This window comes from Dipodomys merriami, unplaced genomic scaffold, assembly GCF_024711535.1.
Source record: "Dipodomys merriami isolate MVZ:Mamm:240054 unplaced genomic scaffold, mDipMer1.0.p SCAF_440, whole genome shotgun sequence".
Lineage (NCBI taxonomy): Eukaryota > Metazoa > Chordata > Mammalia > Rodentia > Heteromyidae > Dipodomys > Dipodomys merriami.
In genome coordinates, this window is record NW_027206003.1 from 368247 (window position 1) to 389134 (window position 20888).

The 20888-nt window shown below is 53.2% G+C and overlaps 1 protein-coding gene across 1 annotated transcript in view; it reads left to right on the forward strand.

The window, feature by feature from the left end:
• Obscn (obscurin, cytoskeletal calmodulin and titin-interacting RhoGEF) overlaps positions 1 to 20888 on the forward strand; it is a 135538-nt gene that overhangs the window by 80530 nt on the left and 34120 nt on the right. The window contains exons 57-76 of the mRNA XM_069994064.1: positions 3197 to 3469; positions 4169 to 4444; positions 4964 to 5251; positions 5395 to 5676; positions 6730 to 7103; positions 8135 to 9011; positions 9787 to 10065; positions 14105 to 14183; positions 14459 to 14577; positions 14783 to 14980; positions 15606 to 15638; positions 15865 to 15963; positions 16088 to 16306; positions 16798 to 16858; positions 17164 to 17234; positions 18008 to 18127; positions 18740 to 18879; positions 19559 to 19759; positions 19925 to 20007; positions 20418 to 20591. Of these exons, the coding sequence (XP_069850165.1) occupies positions 3197 to 3469; positions 4169 to 4444; positions 4964 to 5251; positions 5395 to 5676; positions 6730 to 7103; positions 8135 to 9011; positions 9787 to 10065; positions 14105 to 14183; positions 14459 to 14577; positions 14783 to 14980; positions 15606 to 15638; positions 15865 to 15963; positions 16088 to 16306; positions 16798 to 16858; positions 17164 to 17234; positions 18008 to 18127; positions 18740 to 18879; positions 19559 to 19759; positions 19925 to 20007; positions 20418 to 20591 (4246 nt within the window). The remainder of the gene's footprint in view (positions 1 to 3196; positions 3470 to 4168; positions 4445 to 4963; positions 5252 to 5394; positions 5677 to 6729; positions 7104 to 8134; positions 9012 to 9786; positions 10066 to 14104; positions 14184 to 14458; positions 14578 to 14782; positions 14981 to 15605; positions 15639 to 15864; positions 15964 to 16087; positions 16307 to 16797; positions 16859 to 17163; positions 17235 to 18007; positions 18128 to 18739; positions 18880 to 19558; positions 19760 to 19924; positions 20008 to 20417; positions 20592 to 20888) is intronic.

A 20888-nucleotide genomic window follows, 5' to 3' on the forward strand; every position in this document is an offset into this window, starting at 1 on the left:
GAAGCATCTGCCTCAACACCTCCAGAGAAGTAGGGTGAGGCTGACTCGCACCCTCTTGGAGCAGCAGGCTCTGGGGTACCTCTCTATTATTCACACTGAGTCAGAAGAGACAGCCTCGACCATGGTCTGAGCACGTCCCTTCTGCTTTCTGAGAAGGTGTGCGGATGTTATTGACCTCCGGTGGGTGATGCTAGGTATGCTCTGAAGGGTGTGTGGGAAGCGTATCGGTGAGCAGAAGTCATGCCTGGGCCTGAGCCACTTTTCAGAGGATCACTGAGGGTGATGTTTGTATTCTCCACTGTGGTCAGAGCCATGTAGCCAGCCTGGGTGGATTTCTAGACCCCAGGAAGAGACTCTTTCTGATTGGGCTGGTGCCTGATACAGAAGACCTCTAGGCCCATGAATCTCAAGACCGTTCTAGCGTATGTCACTTGGAACACCAATTCTAGAGAAAACATCTTTGTTGCTTTTCTCCTATCCTCTCACAGGACAAAACAATTGCTTTGAACGCTGATTTTGTGTTAACGTGTGTGTGTGTTCTTCCTCACACATGGAGCGATATAACTTAATTCAGTGTTGGAACTATCTAGAGTTGGCAGACTGTAAGTTAAGACTGCTCCCCAACTTCAGGTGCCAATTTCAAGTGTCAAATTGACAGACACCTGCCCTTCTGGCTCTCACTAACCCTCCAGGTTGATGGTTTTTCTAGGACAGCTTATCGACATTAGTGAACTAGTATTGCAAGTTTATTACAGAAGAGCCCATCCAGGAATAGCCATAGAGAAGAGTGACATAAGACAAGACCGGGGAGAGTGAGTTTGGCAACCCCTCCCTGACTCCCTCCCTGGGTGTATCACCCTCCAGCACCTCAAGACCCACTAATCTTGATCTCATCAGATCTATTTAAGAGAGTTTACTTTATGGAGATTAATCTATGGCTTTCCAGCTTTCCCAAAAGTTGATGAATGGTGATAGATGTTTTAGACTTCCTACAACTTGGTGACCACCCGAAGCTTTCCTAGTGTGACCAGAGTCCCTCATTAGTATTACCTTGTATATGGTCAAAGGAGCTTGTTACAAATAACAACAGTTCAGTCATTCAGGAAATTCTGAGGGTATTAGGAGTCCTGCGGGAACAAAAAACAAACTTGTTATTAGAACACACTCATGCACCAATGATCTCCGGAGTAGTTCCCACCGGATAGGCTGTAGGGCGCCCAGCCTGGCACTCCTTCTCGCCCTCTTATGCAGAGGCAGCACTATGCCTGGTACGTGGCTTGCAGAATGTGGATGTCTTCGCTGGGGAGGTGGCCACGTTCTCCTGTGAGGTGTCTCGTGTGGCTGGGCCAGAGGCCCGCTGGTGGCTGGATGGCACCCTGCTTCAGGACACTCCCCAGAGTGCCATCGCCGTGCACAGGGGGACCCTTCACTCTCTCACCCTCTCGGGCCTAGGGGCGGCCGACTCAGGCACCATCACCTTCCGCATGGGGCCTCTGGTCTCCACAGCCAAGTTGTTGGTCAAAGGTATTGGCCACGGGGGACCACCAGTGCTGGTGCTTCTGACTTTGCTGTGCCCGCACGCTTCCTGCAGGCTCCTGGGGAGCAGAGGAGGGTCGGATACAGCCTTCTAGGGCACACTTCTCCATGCCCGCTATCTTCCCAGGGCAGCCCCAGGTGGGCATACTTCCTGAATGGGAAATTCAGGCTAGGGAGCCAGGCAGTTGAAGGCGGCCCCATACCCATGTACTGAGTTCAGCCTGTGCAGGCTACTCACCTGGCCGCCACCTTAGCCAGAGGCTAGTTCCTTGAGGGAGCTTTCCTGGGCTCCTGGGTTCCTGTCCACACTTGTATCAACTTGCTCTCTGGACAGGAAGGGCAGCAAAATGTCATGGACTCCCCTAGCTCCTTCATTTGATGCCTTTGCTGACTGGCCTCCTGTAAGCGCCCATAGAAAAAGTGGGTCACTGAGGTAACGGTGATTTATCAAGTAGATTTTCAGCAAAGGGAAATGGGTGTTTCGATGGGAGGCAATCCAAACTATGGCTCTGGACTTTGAGCCAGGGACCCGGAGCCCAGCAAAGGTGTTGGAGGTGGGGTGTGGATGCTGCCCCTGGGCCAGAAGAGCCCAGTCTGGACAGATACCCAGCTCAACAGCACCATCAACCATGAATGTGGTGCTCTCTGAGCTGCCATGGTGGGTCCCACTTCCTGGCTGTGCCAGTAGCTGTGGCTGAGTCATTGCCGACCAAAGCTAAGCTTGCAGCTGCTAAAGCCACTAACATGGACGGCAGAGCGTGGGTGGGTATGGTGGTGTGTCCCAGGGGCTGATGCGTGTCCGGCATGTTGGCCGACAGATCCCACGGTGGAGGTGGTCAGTGCCATGCAAGACCTGGCGGTGGAGGAGGGTGGCTCAGCCGAGCTCCTTTGCCAGTACTCACGGCCTGTGCAGGCCACATGGAAGATGGACGAGCGGGAGGTTCATGCAGATGGGCACCGTGTCATCATAGAGCAGGACTGGACCGTGGCCAGGCTGACCTTCAGGCCAGCCCTGCCCAGTGACAGTGGCATCTATTCTTGTGAGGCTGCGGGCACCCGTGTGGTGGCGCTGCTCCAAGTGCAAGGTGAGGCTACCTGGCAGGCAGCCAGGTTCACCGAGCCATAGAGAAGGGCATGCTGTAGCATCCATCCTGGTCATAGAGGTGCTCTGTACAGGGGAATGATCCTGGGCGTGGCAAAACTACCCCACAATGCACTTAGGTTAGAGCACAACCAGTTACATGCTTACGGCTTCTGTGAGAAACTGACCACTAACCAAGAGGCATGGATTCTGAAGGTTCCTAGTCATGTGAGTGTGAGGAGAGTTCCAGAAACCATCACAGGTCTAGTTGTGCTGTTTGGGATGTGAGGAAGGGGTGTGGAGTCCAAACCCTGATGCTTCAGATACTTTGGCAAGTAAGGGCACCGCATCCAGCATCCATGTGGGGCTCCATGTTTGGGTAGCTTGTGAGTGTTGAAGTCTTGCGATCACCTGTGAGGTTCTCATCTGTGAAACAGGGAGCCCAGAGTGATTACCCTGTCTCCATGCGATCACTGGGGTGGCATTTTGTTTGACTCTTTGTAGTTGCAGGACTCTGTAGTTGCAGGTGAGCTTCTAGGCTCACAAGCACCTGAGCCCCTCCCTGGCTTCTCCCCACAGCCAAGAACACAGTGGTTCAGGGCTTGGAGAATGTGGATGCCCTTGAGGGCGGTGAGGCGCTGTTTGAGTGCCGTTTGTCTCAGCCTGAGGTGGCTGCGCACACCTGGCTGCTGGATGATGAGCCTGTGCACACCTCAGAAAATGTGGAAGTGGTCTACTTTGAGAACGGCTTGCGACACCTGCTGCTGCTCAAGAACCTGCGGCCACAGGATAGTTGCCGGGTGACCTTCCTGGCTGGGGACGTGGTCACATCTGCGTTCCTCACTGTCAGAGGTAACCGTGCTTCTCTGGTGCAGGATGGAGGGGTAGGGTGAGCCCCTCCCACCAGAGGCCTGGGTCCTAGCAAGGGAGGCTGAGGAGGGGGTGGCCTCTGAGATCTTTTCCACCCGATGCTCTACAGGGTGAAAAGATGTTGATCTCTGAGATCTCTTGTCCCCACCCCAAGCTGGAGGCTGTGCAGCCAGCTCAGTGAGACAGAGAGAGATCTGGGATGGGAGTGGCATCTGGTTGAGAACCATTCACCCTGCAGAGAGACAAGATCACGCGGGCTGGTGCAGGGCTGGGGTGCCAGTGGGTGAGACCCCTTCCCAAAGATCTTCCAGCCTGGGAGAGTTGTGGAGTGGGGTGTCAGACGTTGATACTGCTCACACAGGTGGCTCGACCCCTTCAAGTCTGTGGGGGATCTGCAAGAGCCCCTCCTGCTGGCAGTTCCATCTGGGATGAGAAGTAGGGGGTCCTTGGTTTCCGAGGAGCCTCCCACTAGAAGTCTGGCTGCTTTGAAGGAGGGGATGAGTGTCTTCTAAGCCCTTCAGTGTGAGGCTTCACCGGGTGGGGAGAATTGGCTGAGAGGTGTTGTTTTGAGACCTCTCCAACTGGAGGCAGCATGGAGGGGAGGCACAGTAGAGGCCAAGGGTCTCATGCTTTGCCTCCAGAACCTTCCCCTTGCGTTTATTCACCCGTCCACCCTCACAGGATGGCGTTTAGAGGTCATGGAACCACCAAAAGATGTGACGGTACGAGCTGGCGCCCAGGCCAACTTCACCTGCAAGCTCAGTGAGGCGGTGCCTGTGGGAGAGGCAACCTGGTATATCAATGGTGCTGTGGTCCAGCCAGACGACGCGGCCTGGAAGGTCACTGCTGACGGCAGCCAGCACTCCCTGCTGCTACGGAGTGCTCAGCCCCACCACGCTGGGGAGGTGACCTTTGCTGCCCGTGACGCAGTGGCTTCGGCAAGGCTTTCTGTGCTGAGTGAGTTGCAGGCTCCTCCCCGCAGGACGGGCGGGACAGGTCTGTAGACCACTGGGGTGGGTGACCATCCAGAACTGCATCCTGGGTGGAGTGGTTGGACGCCCAGAGTGGAGGTGGTGGTGTGTGTCCTTCTCAGTAGCTCCTCCTGCTGGTCTAAGGGGGTTGCTGAGTGAAGCTGTCTGTCAGATCAGGGCACTGAGGCTAGGGGCCCAAGTCCCGGTGAGGGCAGAAGTCAGAAGGAATGAGGCTCTCCAGTCCTTAGACTGCTGAGAGCTCTCAGAGGACCCCATCTTGAGTGGGCTGTGGGTATACAGTCTACTGAGACACATAGACCCGCTAGTTCACAGGTGGGGGGCTCTGTATCGTCTCTTCCTCCCTGAGACAGGCTGGGCCGCTGGGTATAGTGGCACACAAAACTTGGGGAAAGTGGCCTGCCCCAGGGCCTGTTCCACGTCCAGGGCCTGACCCTGGTGGCTGTTGGAAGGGCTGCAGGCCACAGTGGGTGTGCTGACCTTTCAGGCCTCCCTGACCCCCCAGAGGATGCCGAGGTGGTGGGTCGAAGTGGCCGCTCTGTGACCTTGTCCTGGATGGCTCCCACAAGTGACGGCGGTGGCGGTCTGTGTGGCTATCGGGTGGAGATGAAGGAGGGTTCCACAGGCCAGTGGCGTTTATGCCACGAGCTGGTGCCTGGGCCAGAATGTGTGGTAGATGGCCTGGCCCTTGGGGAGACCTATCGCTTCCGAGTGGCAGCTGTGGGACCAGCAGGTGCCGGGGAACCTGTGCACCTGCCCCAAATGGTCAAGCTGGGTGAGTCACTGCTCTGGGGCCGGGTCTGGGAGAGGAGCCACCTACCCAAGCTGGAGGGAGGGAGCCTGTGTGCTGGGGTCTGGACTGCAAAGCCCACCCTGCCTGATGAGGCCTGTCTGCTGTCTATGGGTGCTGTTTCCCAGCAGAACCCACGGAACCTGCGCCTCCCCCGCTCCCAGTCCCAGAGCGACGCCAGGCGGTGGCTGGCGAGGACGTCTGTCTGGAGTTGGAGGTGGCGACCGAAGCTGGGGAAGTTGTCTGGCACAAGGGGACAGAGCGCATCCAGCCGGGCGGGCACTTCCAGGTGCTCTCTCAGGGCCGGCGGCAGATGTTAGTGATCAAGGGATTCAAGTCAGAAGACCAGGGCCAGTACCATTGTGGTCCTGCCCAAGGCTCCATTCCCACCAAGGCTGCCACATTCCAGGGTATGTTCTGGGCTGGGGTGGAAAGCCCTGGGGTATGGGAACATGGCTGGCCTGGCCTTCCTCCTCATCAGTTCTCTGGAGGAAGGGCCGAGGGTACTCTGACACCCGGAGTAGGACATGATGGAAGACTAAGGCTGGGTCAGGAGATGAAACAGCTCTCACATTATTGCCTGAGGCCATGCCCTAGGCCAGCCCACCCATCCCTGAACAGGGTGCAGCCCTCAGCTTTCTAGTGCTGGTCCTCTTGAGTCTGGAACCTCGAGCACCTGCAGCTCTCTTCCCAAGACTTTTCCTGAGCTTTGAACCTCCTTCCCTCTGAGCATTCCTGTTCTCTTAGTGACTCTGCTCTGAGGTGCTCCCGCATGCTTATGCCCTGCTTGCTCTGTAATGGTGCCCCCTGCACCCTCAGCACCCTGGTACTTTGCCTGCATGCTCTGAGCCCTCTTCCCGGCTCCATTCACACTGAATACCTTAGGCACCCCATGCTCTTACCCCTCACCCCCCATGCCCTCTCAGCTCCCTCATGCTCAGTCCTTCTTCCACTCAGTCCCCTGCTCTGAATGCTATGAATCCCTCCTCTACTCTAGCTTCATTCTGTACTCTGAATACCTTCCTTTCCCGAGTCCTTTCTGTGTTCTGAGCTCCTTCCCCCTTTCTGAGTGGCAGCCTACCTTTAAGCACCACCCTGCACCAGTCTGTCTTTCCCCTGTTGTCTGCACCTGGCCCTAGTGCATTCACACGCATGAATCTCCTCCTTGTGTTGCTCCTTGAATTAATATGGGCTACTATATCAGCAGCAAGGGCCAGGAAGGAATGAAATAATCCCAGTTTGACTTTGCAGTCATGTCTTCTCTGGCCACCATGTGCCCTGTGCAGGTGGTCTGAGGGGAAGCTGATGTGGGCTTAGGCTCAGAGCTTCTAAAACCTGGTAGAATGATGTGGTACCCGGCGGGGAGTCGCGGTCCAGTAAGGTGACACACCGGTTGTCAGTGAGGGTGAGTGTGATCTCACGTCTCAGCCCTATCCTGCTGACCCATCTTCTGCTTTCTTCAGTGGTGCTGACCACAGGTTCTGGGGACGAGGCCCCCGTGCAGCCTAGCCTGCCCCCTGAGGCAGCCCAGGAGGGTGACCTGCACCTGCTCTGGGAAGCCCTCGCCCGGAAGCGCCGCATGAGCCGTGAGCCCACCCTGGACTCCATCAGTGAGCTGCCTGAGGAAGACGGCCGTGTGCAGCACCTGCGGCAGGAGGCAGAGGAACTGGCTCCTGAGCTCTCCGAGGGGTATTCCACAGCCGATGAGCTGGCACGCACTGGAGAGGCTGACCTGTCACATACCAGCTCTGATGATGAGTCCCGAGCGGGCACCCCTTCCCTCATTACCTACCTCAAGAAAGCTGGAAAGCCTGGGGCACCACCCTTAGCCAGCAAGGTGAGTGCCCTGCCTGCCAAGCCCCTTTCAGCGAGCAGAGAAAAGCCTGGGCATCTTAGACTTTCTTCATTCATGCACCCGTCTTTAATCTGTCGATTAATCTGTCTATACATCTACCATTCACCTGCCCATCTATGCATCATCTTTCCTTCCTGCTATTCACGGGTCCATCTACCATGTTCCCAGGCATCCATATATCCATTCTTTCTTGCATTCACTGGTCCATTATATCTACTTACCATATTTCCATCTGTACCTGCACCTGTTTATCCATCTGCACATCTAATATCTATTCATTTGTCCATTATCTACCATCTTTCGATTCATCCACCATCTCTTCTACACCTGTTCACCTATTTGACCACTTATCCATTGACCTATTCACCCACCTATACCCATTCACTGATCCATCAGTCTACTATTCTATGCTTATGTGCCAGTTTGTTTACTTATCTTCTATTTGCCAAGTCATACAGCCAGCCCTTTGTGCCCCACACATCTGTCCCTACTATCATCCATCCATTCGTCATCCATCACCCACCTATCCACTACCTTACCCATAATTTATCCACCATTCCTCAATCCGTCACTCCTGTACTTGCTCACCTATTCATCTGTTCTTACTCATCTGTCCACCTATCTACACCTTTGCCACCCACCTATCCATATATCCACCATTAGCCATCCATCCACCTTCCCTTCATCCATCCAGCCTGCCTTCCATCTACCCGTTCATTCTCCATCCATCTCCACTCACATAGCTGTGAAATTTTTCTTGGTCTTCCTGCTATTCCTTATAAGGCAGCTAATCCTCATGTGTGTGAATGTATAAAGCTATTTCAGGGAGGAGGTGGTCTTGTTTTGGGGTAGCAGTAGAAGCCAGTAGGCACCTAGCTCAAGCTAGTGTGGTTGCCAGTAGGTGGAAGGAAGAATAGAATGCTAGAGCAAAACATGGCCCTGGGGCCTTGATCCTGTGTGCTCCTGACTTCAGCTTTCATGCTCCACCATGACATCACATCCTGTGCCTGCAGATTGGGGTTCCAGCAGTCCCCTCTACGAAGACACAGAAACATCAGGAGCAACCAGCCACAGTGTGCCCACCCCAGGGAGAGGTGAGGGCTGAGGACCTGAGCGATCCCTCCATGGACAAGGCTGCCGTGAAGATCCAAGCTGCTTTTAAGGGCTACAAGGTGCGGAAGGAGATGAAGCAGCAGGAAGGGCCGGTGTTCTCCCGCACGTTTGGGGACACTGAGGCACAGGTGGGGGATGTCCTGAGGCTGGAATGTGTGGTGGCCAGTAAAGCAGACGTGCGGGCCTGCTGGCTGAAGGATGGCGTGGAGCTGACTGATGGGCGACACCACCATATCGATCAGCTTGGGGATGGCACCTGCTCTCTGCTGGTCACTGGTCTGGGCCCTGCTGACACTGGCCGCTACACCTGTCGGGTGAGCAACAAGTTTGGCCATGTGAGCCACAGTGCCTGTGTGGTGGTCAGCGGGACGGAGAGTGAAGCCGAGAGCTCCTCCGGGGGAGAGCTGGACGATGCCTTCCGGCGAGCCGCCAGGCGCCTCCACCGGCTCTTCCGCACCAAGGGCCCCTCGGAGGTGTCCGATGAGGAGCTCTTCCTCAGCGCCGACGAGGGCACCGCAGAGCCGGAGGAGCCTGCAGACTGGCAGACGTATCGTGAAGATGAACATTTTGTCTGCATCCGTTTCGAGGCACTCTCTGAGGCCCGCCAGGCAGTCACCCGCTTCCAGGAGATGTTTGCTACCATGGGCATCGGAGTAGAAATTGGGCTTGTGGAGCAAGGGCCCAAGGGAGTGGAGATGAGAATCAGCAAGGTGGCTCCTCTGCCTACCCCCTCAGTGCCTCCAGGGCCTGTGCCCAGCCTGCTGGCTTCTGATGCTGGTGAGTTCACACACTGCCTTGGTCGGGCTGCACGAGGATCCAGGGTGGACTGGAGGAGGCGTGGCAGCATCAGCTGGGTCACCTGCACTCCAGCATCAGCTGTTTGCAGATGTGGCCTACTGAGCCATGGTACACCCTGGCTCTGAGGTTAAACAGAGCTGAGTATAAACCCAGCTCTGCCTCTTACTAGCCGTGTGCCTCAGAGATGCTATTTGGCCTCTTTGACTTTCAGTTTTCACATCTGCAAATGGGGATGAGAATACCTACTTTCTGTTGTTTTTTTCTTTAAGGAGAGACTCGGAGATGGAACTCATAACATAGAGGGGTTCTGGGGTCTACTATGCACAGTATATTCTATTTCATCAAGTAAATAATTAAAAGTCCATTTCATTGCTTGCTTCTGTCTCTCCAGAACATTAGGAGGTTATCGTAAATGTCTAAATCATGTCTTGAAACTTCTGTCCAGTTTGGGGCAATTGTGTCCCTAAAAGGTCATTTGTCTGTTCTTCCAGGACTCCTAGATCACACAGCCTAACCTCTTTTCCCCCTATTCTTTCTGTTTCTCCATCCTTCTTGCTTAGTGGCTTGGGAAGCAAGCTTAGAGAATGGGAATAGGGCAGACTTAGCCGGCAAGATTCAGGGTGGGGTTATTAGACAGGGCCTCAACACTCAAATGAACAGTTGCACCAGACTTCCGGTCTGGTGGAAGCTTTTGATTGTAGGTGTGATTGGCATGATCAAGGCTAACGTGGCATGCCCTGCCTGTCTGTTCCAGCCCCAGTGTTCCTGACCCAGCTGCAGAACCAAGAAGTACAGGATGGCTACCCTGTGAGCTTCGACTGTATGGTCACAGGCCAGCCGGTGCCTAGTGTGCGCTGGTTCAAGGATGGGAAATTGCTGGAGGAGGATGACCACTATATGATCAACGAGGACCAGCAGGGTGGTCATCAGCTGATCATCACAGCTGTGGTGCCCTCAGACATGGGTGTCTACCGCTGCCTGGCTGAGAACAGTGTGGGGGTCTCTTCTACCAAGGCTGAGCTCCGTGTGGACTGTGAGTACTGCTCTCCTGAGCTGGGCTAGAGGTTGGTGGCAAGGGAGATAGGGAGCCTTGATGTCTTGTGGCCGGTGAAGAGGAGACTTTTCTGGGAGCAAGGGCCAGGACGAGAGTCTCAAGAGCGGTTAGGGTGAAGTGGTACAAGGACCTCATGTCTGTCTGTCAGAGGTGTATCAGCTGGAGAGAGGCCCAGAAGGTTTTGAAGGGGAGGTGACCCAGCCTTCCCCAGCCACTCCATTGAAACTTTTCTTGGGAGACCTCCAGTGGCTTCACTGGAAAATCTCTCAATAGAAGTGTAGAGGTAATGATTGACTGATGCTATGGTCTTTAAAAAATCTATGTGATCTTTACTCCTGATTGCTCGTACAGAGATTCTAAGTCCTTGGGATGCCCAGGTACAGGGCATAGCTTCTGTTCTCATGAGGTGACTCTTGAAGGTTTCCAAAGTAGCTTCAGGGTGGTGACTGCTAGCCAATCAGATCAAACCTTGATAAGGAGTCAGAGCTTTCAAACCTCAGGATCTATGCATACCAAGCAGGCATTTTACCACTGAGCTGTATACCCAGTACTCTTTTTTAAATTTCTTTTTCCTTTCTTTATATTTTATCCTTATTTACTATGTTCTTAGGTACACTACTTTGTAATATCTAACTTTGTTATTAATCCCACCTATCTTATTTATTATTTATTTATTTTTGGTCAGTCATGGGGCTTGAACTCTGGGCTTGGGCGCTGTCCCTCAGCTCTTCAGCTCAAGCACTCTACCGCTTGAGCCACAGCGCCACTTCTGGGTTTTTTGTGTTTTTTTGAGTGGTTTATTGGAGATAAGAGTCTCATGGACTTTGCTGCCCGAGATGGCTTTGAACCATGATCCTCAGATCTCAGCCTCCTGAGTAGCTAGGATTATAGGCGTGAGCCACCGGCGCCGGCTATCTTATTTTTTTAATCTCTAGAAGTTCTTAAGTCTTGGTAATATAGATCATCTACTTTTTGAACATATAGAATACAGTTTTAATAACTGTTTTTATGTCCTCCTCTGCAAGTTCTACCGTCATGGTCAGTTGTGGGTTGGTTTTGATTGATTGATTCTTTTCTACCATGTGCGTCTTGTTTTCTTGCCTCTTTGCATGGCTGATGATCTTAGTTTGTGTTCTACAGATCTTCAGCTGTGTTCTGGGATGCAGTTAGTTCCTAGGAAACAATTTGAGCCTTTATGATTTGTTTGGTGAGTCTAGAGTAGGGCTCAGTCTAGGGCTAATTATTCCCCGCTTCTGAGGCACAGAGTTCTGAGAAACTAGAACCATGTGTGCTGAGTTTTTCTACAGTGACTGGAGAAAACAGGCATTGTTCCTGGCACTGTTGCCTTCTGACCATTCAGATGTGTCTTCTCTCATGAATCTGCTAATCACTACCTGCTAAATGATGGCGAGTCCCGCCTGCACAGTTTTCTCTTCTCTGGCACTGTCCTGTGAACGCTGCTGCTGAGGTCTCCCAGGACTCAGAACTCATGGAATTCCCCTGATTTTGCCTCCATTTTCCCTGCCTAGACCTGGAAACAGTACAGAAAGCTGGAGAAACAAAAGATTTTGCTTGTCATTAAAGCTAGATAAATGATAGGTTTTGCTTATAGTCCCTATAATTAAACCATTATTGTCCTCCATTTGCCTAATGACAAGACTTAAAAAAACACTTTTATATTTATCTAGGTTCTTGTGGTAGTGTTTTTGTTCTTGTTGTTGCTTCAGGTGGGAGTGGTCTTGGTTCAGGCTGTTACAACATAACATGGATTGGGTGCCTTGTAAAGAACTAACTTTCTCACTGTTCTGGTGGCTAGAATTCTGCGCTCAGAGAGCCACTGTGCATATGGGATCTGGTCCTGACAGTCTTATTATTGTATGTCTTATAAATATTTTGTATTTTAGAAGTATCACAAATCAGCTGGGCACTGGTAGCTCACGCCTGTAATCCTAGCTACTAAGGAAGCTGAGATCTTAGGATTGTGGTTCAAAGCCAGCACAAGAAAACCCGGGAGACTCTTATCTCCAGTAAACCACTCAGGGAAAAACCGGAAGTGGCGCTGTGGCTCAAGGGGTAGAGCGCTAAACCTGAGCTGAAAAGCTGAGGGACAGTGCCCAGGCCCAGAGTTCAAGCCCCACGACCTACCAAAAGAAAGAAAGAAAGAAAGAAAGAGAGAGAAAGAGAGAGAAAGAAAGAGAGAAAGGGGCTGGGAAGGTGGCTCAATGGTAAGCGCTTGCCTTGCATGCCTGAGGCCCTGGGTTCAATTCCTCAGCACCACATAAGCAAAAAGAAAAAAGCCGGAAGTGGCACTGTGGCTCAAGTGGTAGCCTTGAGCTGAAGAGCTGAGGGACAGCACCCAGGCCCAGAGTTCAGGCCCCATGACTGGACCAAAAAGAGAGAGAGAGAGAGAGAGAGAGAGAGAGAGAGAGAGAGAGAGAGAGAGAGAGAAAGAAAGAAAGAAAGAAAGATCACATACCTAGCTTCCCACAAGGTAAAATCCACAATGTCAAGATAGTTAACCAAAAATACACAGGCTTGTAAAGAGACAGGAAAAAATAACCTGTAATGTGTAGATTAATCTACTCAATCAATCTACACCTACTCAAATGTTAGAACTAGCAAAGACAGTAAAACTCTATTCTGTGGATTTAAACATTTTAGCTTTTTTTTGTATTTAAGTAGTACAAGAGGTGAGAAACAGTGAATGAGACTGATAGTAGGTTAGGTAGTCTATAGGAAAGAATATAGTGTCATGTGAGAACAGGGAAGAAAGACTATAGTAGACAGGTTCCCTTTTATAAGGACACCGATCCATTCATGAGACTCCGCCATGTGATGTGATCACCTCCCAAAGCCCAAACTCTTTTGGGTTGATATTTTGACATATGAGTTTTTGTGGGGAGCACATTCAGTCATTTGACAGCGGATAAATTCAATCTCTCTTGCTCTATCTTGGCTAGAAATCCAAGTCTCTATCACATACCCATATTGGGACTTCAACTTAGGGTCTGAGTACTGTCCCTTAGTTGATTTTTTTTTTAGTTTACTTTTATTGTCAAGGTGATGTACAGAGGGGTTACAGTTACATACATAAGGCAGTAAGTCATTTCTTGTTGAACTTGTTACCCCCTCCCTCATTTTCTCCCATTTCCCTCCCCACATCCTCCTCCCAAGTTGTACAGTTCGTTTCCAACGTATTGTCTTGTATCACTGTTGCATTGGTTTGCACTTTGTCCTTTGTCTCACCCTTCCCTTCCCTAATTCATATACAATACCCAGGGCACCAAAATCAAATACAAAGGACAATATAAACCATAGGGGGGAAAAGACAAAAGAAAAAAGAAATCATGTGTACATTAAAACAAGAACAACAATGAAAAACCTCTTGTGTCCATATCTTAGAGTTTATTTCAGTTAGCCTCATCTTATGTGGTCATATGTACATATCAATTGAGCTATTCTGCTCATCTGCTAGGACTATCCTAGACATATATTAAGGCTACTACTTGAGCCATAGCTCCACTTCTTTTTTGAAGTTGGTAGTTAGAGTTAAGAGTTTCATGGACTTTCCTGCCCAAGTTGGTTTCAAACCTAGATCCTCAGATCTTAGCGTCTTGAGTAGTTAGTATTACAGGTAGGTGTGAGCCATTGGTGCCAGGCATAGCTGTTGGTCTAGAGGCCAATATCTATTTTATTCCTCATGGTTCTGTAGGATAAACCATAATATTTTTCCACTGTCATTGCCATTTACGAAGACTCCAAATCATGTGCTATTTACGATGCTTTAAGTCAGAGAGGCTTTTGGTTTATTACAGGCCTAGAAATATGGGGCCAGTAAACAGCCCCAAGTCCAGCAGGGTACAGTACAGCTGTTGCCCTCCTGACTTTCGAGTGTAAGTGATGCCCAGTAAGGCTGGACAGTCAGAACCTTGTCAAGGGCTGAGGTGGTCCTGGTTCAAGGTCAGCGCCTAGGCAGAGGAGCGGCAGGCCTTGCTCCAGCGTATCCTCCCTTCCCCAGTGACAAGCACAGACTATGACACTGCAGCAGATGCTACAGAGACCTCATCGTACTTCAGCGCCCAGGGATACCTGTCCAGGTAGGACCCCCTTAGCAACAGCAGAGCTCAGTGACTGGTAATCCCAACACTCTGGGGAAGCGGCCATGCTGGGCTGATGGGGTGGGCTTTGGACGGATGAGCCAGTTCTTGGAGCTTCTACCAGGCCCTGGAACTTTGTCTCTGTACCCTTCAGTTTAGCAGACAGGAAACCTCAAAATCAATCCATGTCTGACATGTACTCCAGAAGAGCCCTCCTACCCTTGCCCTGTTACTGGTCCCCTAATAGCTGCCCCATGATTTGTCTTTCTTGCCAGCCGGGAACAAGAGGGAACTGAGTCGGATGAGGGGCAGCTCCCCCAGGTGACAGAGGAGCTGAGAGACGTCCAGGTGGCTCCTGGCACACGCCTGGCCAAGTTCCAACTCAAAGTGAAAGGTAAGGGGTTGGTTGTGGGCCAGCCGCCATGATGGGACAGAGACCTAGAGCCTCCATAAGCCACAGTTAGGAGGGTACCCTAACCAGCAGCAAGTTGGGGGTCACATGTGCCTACTGCCTGGGTGAGCACCCTGTGGTCTTCTTTGGACTTTTGTCTCCCACTGAGTGAGAGCTCTGGTCTGACCATTTTCCTTTGTGGCCGCAGGCTACCCAGCCCCAAGACTGTACTGGTTCAAAGACGGCCAGCCCCTCACAACATCCGCCCACATCTGCATGACTGACAAGAAGTCCTTGCATACACTGGAGATCGTCTCAGTTACTCGGGAGGACGCCGGCCAATACTCGGCTTACATCAGCAATGCTGTGGGTGCAGCCTACTCATCTGCCCAGCTGCTGGTCCAAGGTGAGTGCTCACAGGGAGCAGGCAGAGCAGTACACCCCAGATAGTGTCCACTGGGGCTGACTGTCCGGCCCTGCCCCATCAGACCTGGGGTCAGAATCCCTTGGTCATTACCCCAGTGGACTGTCACAGGTGTCCAGAAGTTTACCCTTCAAGGTTAGGAGCTTAGGGTTCCTAGACCCAAGGGATCAAGTGTGCACATCTCTATAGAAGCACACTGCGCAGAAGCTGACTTGGGGAGACAAGTCCACATTTTCTTTTATTTTCCAAAAAATCTTGAACACTGAAAGCCAATGCTAAGCTTGACCCAAACCTGCCCCGTCATCAGAGCAAGGCTCCAGAGTCCCAGTGGGGATGGGGGGGGGGGGGGGAGGTGACGAGTTGTCACATTGTGTCTGGCCCGTGTGGCCACATGCCTATTGCGTTCTGAGTGTGTGATACCACTGCTGCTTGCATGAGAGCTCAATCAAATATCTGGAGGCCTTGCCCATGGATGGAGCAGCCTCAGCCCCATGCTCAGTGGGCAGGGCCATTAGGACGGACATGGCACTGTGTATGGAACCTAGGAGAGGGACACCTGTGCGTGCACCTCTTCTACCGGGTGCTTCACTCCTCCTGTTTCTTTCAGGCCCCGATGAGCCAGACGAGAAATCAGCATCAGGTAATACAGACCCAGATGGCAAGAGAGGGCAGCAAACCATAGGTGCCAAGGGCAGGGTGGATGTCCCTGGGGCTGGCAGTGGTGGTATGGGCAGGAGGCTGCCGGTCAGAGGGGCGACATGAGGCATCCTGAGCCTGCAGGATGCAGAAGTCCTCCTGAGGGTCTCCCAGGAGCTGTAGAGGGCTGTGGGTAGTTCCAGCGGGTACCCACAGGCTATGCCTTCCAGATGCACATGAACAACTGGTGCCACCCCGGATCCTGGAACGGTTCACCCCCAAGAAAGTGAAGAGGGGTTCCAGTATCACATTTTCAGTGAAGGTAGAAGGTAAGGCCATCACCTCACAGAGAGTGGTAGGCAGCACCTCACCCCTGGAGCCCCTGCTCCTGACGAAGGATAGGACCTGTCCGTCCTTGGTGAGGACATGCCCACTGGATCCTCTCATCCACAGGCCACCCAGCTCCAGCTGTTCACTGGCTCAAGGAGGAGGCGGAGAGAGGTGTGCTGTGGATTAGCCCCAGCACACCAGGCTACACCATGGCCAGTTCTTCCCAGCAGCACAGCCTGGTGCTGTTGGATGTGGGCCGGCAGCACCAGGGCACCTACACGTGCATTGCCACCAACGCCGCTGGCCAGGCACTCTGCTCTGCCAGTCTGCATGTCTCGGGCTGTGAGTAAGGTGGCTGGGGGTGGGTGACTGCATTGGTCTTGGGGCATGGAATTAGACATGGAACAGCTTTGAAGACTCCTTCACCAGCTCCTGGGATGGGACCTCCTGCAGACCCCTCTCCCAGCTCCTCTCATCCTCTCCCAGTGCTGGCAAAACCCACAGAGCAAGCCAGAGCTGTTAGTCCTGCAGGACCTTGTGTTCACCCTGCCTGTGCTGCTGACTGAGGGCCCTCTGCTCACGAGCCTCGCTCAGTCCCTCTGAAGGCTGCCCTTCAAGGCTACACTCCCATTCCTCATCCTATCTAGTGGCTGCCCCGTGAGCCGAGAGTGGGGCAGGGTGGTGGCTCAGGCACAGTGTCTTTGGAGAGTCAGAGGGAATGGGTATGTTCAGGACCCCACAGCAGCCCACACAACCCAGGTAGGGTCTGGACCTAGAATCTAGTGCATGAGGTCCAGGACCTCATCCTGATGGTTCACCCACTCTCCTGATAGTGCCCAAGGAAGAGGAGCAAGAGAAAGTGAAGGAAGCTCTCATTTCCACTTTCCTGCAGGGGTGAGTGGAGGATGCCCCCCCCAGGTCCCCCAGGCAGGGACACCCATGGAGGAGGCCCAGGAGCGGGGCACAGGGCAGCCATACTCCCGAGGGAGCACCCTGTCCTACAGTACAGCCAGATCTTCCCCTCAGATACCATGGAGTTTGTGCATACTGCCTTCCTCTCCATGACTCGGTTTCCCTGTTGTAAAATGAAGGCTTTCCCAGAATCCTTCCAGTATGGAGCCTGTGGTGTGAGACCCTCAGACTCTTTCACTCTCAGGCGCTCCCACTCAAGCCTCTCAGAACCCCTCTTTTCCCCTCAGGACAACCCATGCTATCTCGGCCCACATGTCAGAGTCTGCAGGTTTCACTGAGCTGGCTGGGCAGAAAAAAGGTACGGAGAATACAGGTGCTCTGAGCACTCCCGCAAGTCTGAATGGGGTTTGGAGAAGGCTGCTCAGAGCAGTGCTGGGTAGACAAACTCCGAGCTTCAGAGGGAATTGGAGGTTCTGTTGACCTCTGGGGTCTGAGGGCCTGTGGGGCCCTGAGGGGCAGCCCAGGCCTTGGCACGGTGTCTGTCCGGTGGGCTGTGGGGGCTGGGTCATCAGGCATCTTGCGATGAGGAGGCACAAACTTACCTTGGGCCCCATGCTTCAGGCTTCTCCTACAGTGGGAGAACTACTCAGCTCCCCAGAAATCAACCCTCTTCCCTGTAGCCATGCCGGCCTCCTGCCAGCCTTGGGCTGTGTCCACTCTCTTCTGGCTACCTCTTGTCCCGAGAATGTAGCCCCTTGGCTACTCCTGCGATTGTTGCCTAGTCACCTACTGGGTGCTCCACTGTCCCTCATCTGTGTCTCCTGTGCTCTGGTCATCTACTTCTCTCTCTATCCAGACCTGCTTCCTCTTGTTCTCAGTCCCATTGGCTCATGGGCTCAGACCCCCCACGAGACAATGTGATTTTTTCATCTGGCTAGACCTTGCTGGCCCCCTACCTAGCCAGCAACTCAGTCTTCTGGTCTCCGTGTCAGGTGGCATCCCATGGGGGAAGCCAGGTCTCCGTGCTGCCTTTGAGGCCCCCAGAACCAGGGATGCGCCTGCAGCATGGGGGACACCCAGCAAACACCCTAAGAATGCACAGACGCTTATGTGTTGCTTTTGCTCCCTCAGGAGATCTGGCAGCAGAGGAGGCCCGGGGTCACCTGTCTCTTGCTGAGGTGGGCACAGAGGAGTTCCTACAGAAATTGACTTCCCAGATTACAGAGATGGTGTCTGCCAAAATCACACAGGGTGAGGGCCAGTGTGTGTGTGTGTGTGTGTGTGTGTGTGTGTGTGTGTGTGTGTGTGTGTGTGTGTGTGTGTGTGTGTGTGTGTGTGTGTGTGTGTGTGTGTGTGTGTGTGTGTGTGTGTGTGTGTGTGTGTGTGTGTGTGTGTGTGTGTGTGTCTGTTTCTGTGTCTGTGTATATGTCTGTGTGTTTGTGTGTGTGTGTGTGTGTCTGTTTCTGTGTCTGTGTATATGTCTGTGTGTTTGTGTGTGTCTGTGTATGTCTGTGTGTCTGTGTGTGTTTGTGAGAGAGAGGTGTATGTGTGTGTGTGTGTGCGTGTGTGTGTATGTGCGTGTGTGTGCCTGTCTGTCTGTGTCTGTGTCTGTGTGTGTCTGTGTGTCTGTGTGTGTCTGTGTGTGTTTGTGAGAGAGAGAGGTGTGTGTGTGTGTGTGTGAGAGAGAGAGAGAGAGGTGGGGGAGGGAGGGAGGGAGGGAGAGGAGAGAGAGAAGCAGGTGGCTGGGTGATGGAGCACCCTCATTCATGCTGGGGGTTGGGCCTGGGTCCCCCTGGCTCCTTCACCCTGGGAACTGGAGAACAGCAGGGCAGCACCCTGGGTGTCACAACCCCGCTCTCACAGCCAAGCTCCAGGTGCCTGGGGGTGACAGTGACGAGGAGTCCAAGACCCCATCCGCCTCCCCACGGCACGGCCGGTCCAGGCCCTCCTCCAGCGTCCAGGAGTCTTCTTCCGAGTCAGAGGACGGAGACTCCCGTGGCGAGGTGAGTGAGGGGCACCCTCGGGGGTCAGGGTGGGAGTGGGCCCTGACCCCCTGGAAGAGATGGTGTGGGGTGAGAGAGGCAGGGGCAGGTCTTCTAGGGGGCGCTCCGGCAGGACCTCTGTGAGCAGGTGGCCCCGTGGGGCCCTTGGGAGGTGGGAAGAAGAATTCACATTCGGCTGGGAACACAGAGACCCCCACCCACGGCACACGGAAGCCAGGAGCCAGAGAACCCGTCATCTGTGCATGGGTTCCTGCAGAAGCATGCTTTGTGGCAGAATCATTCCTCCCCCGTTCCTCCCTCCACTTGTGCCTCCAGTGTGCCAGGCTCCTTGTTAGAGCTCAAAGTGGCAGGTAGGCAGGTAATGAGCTACCAACAGAGGGTAAGTATAGGTAGCCCCAATTGGGAGACCTAGGAGGGAGCAGTCATCTCTTGGGGTGATTGATAGAGGGCAGGTCTTCCACATCTCTTCCACAATGCATGGGGTAGACCATGTGCAGACTGACCTGCACTTCCCTCCTGCAGGCTGAGGTTGGCAGGTCTGGCTAGCACTTCCCTGGGTCTCCTGACTTGGCTTCCCCTCCTCTGTGGGCTCTTGGGGGGACTGTTGGGGAATTTGGGAGACCCCTAGAATCATTGGAGACTGCTAGAGACTGGCAACTGTCCATTCTTACTCTGTCAGATCTTTGACATCTACGTGGTAACGGCTGACTACCTGCCCCTGGGGGCCGAGCAGGGGGCCATCACACTTCGGGAAGGCCAGTATGTGGAGGTCCTCGACTCAGCCCATCCCCTGCGCTGGCTCGTGCGCACCAAGCCCACCAAATCCAGCCCCTCGAGGCAGGGCTGGGTGTCACCCGCCTACCTGGACAAGAGGCTCAAGGTATCCTGGTGGCTGGGGTTGCAGAGAATTGAACCTTGGGTACTTTGCCCCTTGTTCACTGACCTAGAAGACTCTGAAATCGCTGTCCCTGTTTGAGAGATGCGAGTCTGATCTTGGCAGGGGCAGCACTCAGGCTATCTGTGACAAGTTCCTATTTCTGACCAGCTGTCACCTGAATGGGGGCCCGCTGAAGCCCCTGAGTTCCCTGGAGAGGCCGTGTCTGAAGATGAATACAAGACCAGGCTAAGGTGAGTGTCTGGTGGGACTTCCCACTGGCTGGCCCTGGCCCATCACTCACAGAAAACCACTGCTTACCCGAGTCCAGTTGGAATGCTAGACTGCTTCCTTTATGGGGGCCTGTGACTCATTCTACATGAGCCTCTGTCAGGGATAGAGTTGAGCTCACCCCAGTTCCTTGTTGGGAACATACCAGGTCACTTCCTGGTAAAGAGAGCAGTTTTATGGAGGACAAAGGAATATCTCTCTCTTGACTCCTTACCCCCTTTCTGAAAGTTGGTGGTAGGCTGCAGATAGCAAGAGGTGCTCTGATTTGGCAGCTGAGAGATGTGGGCCACAAGGGAGCCAGCTCTGCTGGAGCAATGCTGAGGGCCTGCTGTTTGAGCTCCCAGGTCCCACTCATGGTTGCCTCTCCTGCCAGCTCTGTCATCCAGGAGCTGCTGAGTTCAGAGCAGGCCTTTGTTGGTGAGCTACAGTTTCTGCAGAGCCACCACATGCAGCATCTGGACCGCAGTCCACACGTGCCTGCTGCTGTGGCCAGCCAGAAGACCGTCATCTTCAGAAATGTGCAGGACATCAGCCACTTCCACAGCAGGTAGGTGTGTGGGCTGCATGAGGAGAGGGGGAAATGTGGTCAAGAACTCACCGTATAGCCTACACAGTTAAAAGCACAAGGGAAGGAGGTGGTAGGGGACAGACGTGTGGATGTTGAAAGGGGTGACATTGAGCAAGATGCATTGAATTCACAGATTGTTACATGGAAACTCCTTAAAGATGATAAAAAATAAAGAGGTGCCCAGATTAAAAAAATAACATGTACATGAACATACATACGCAGGCTGCAGGTCAGGCCTAATGGATAGGTATGCAGGAGTTAAGAGGCAACTTTTAT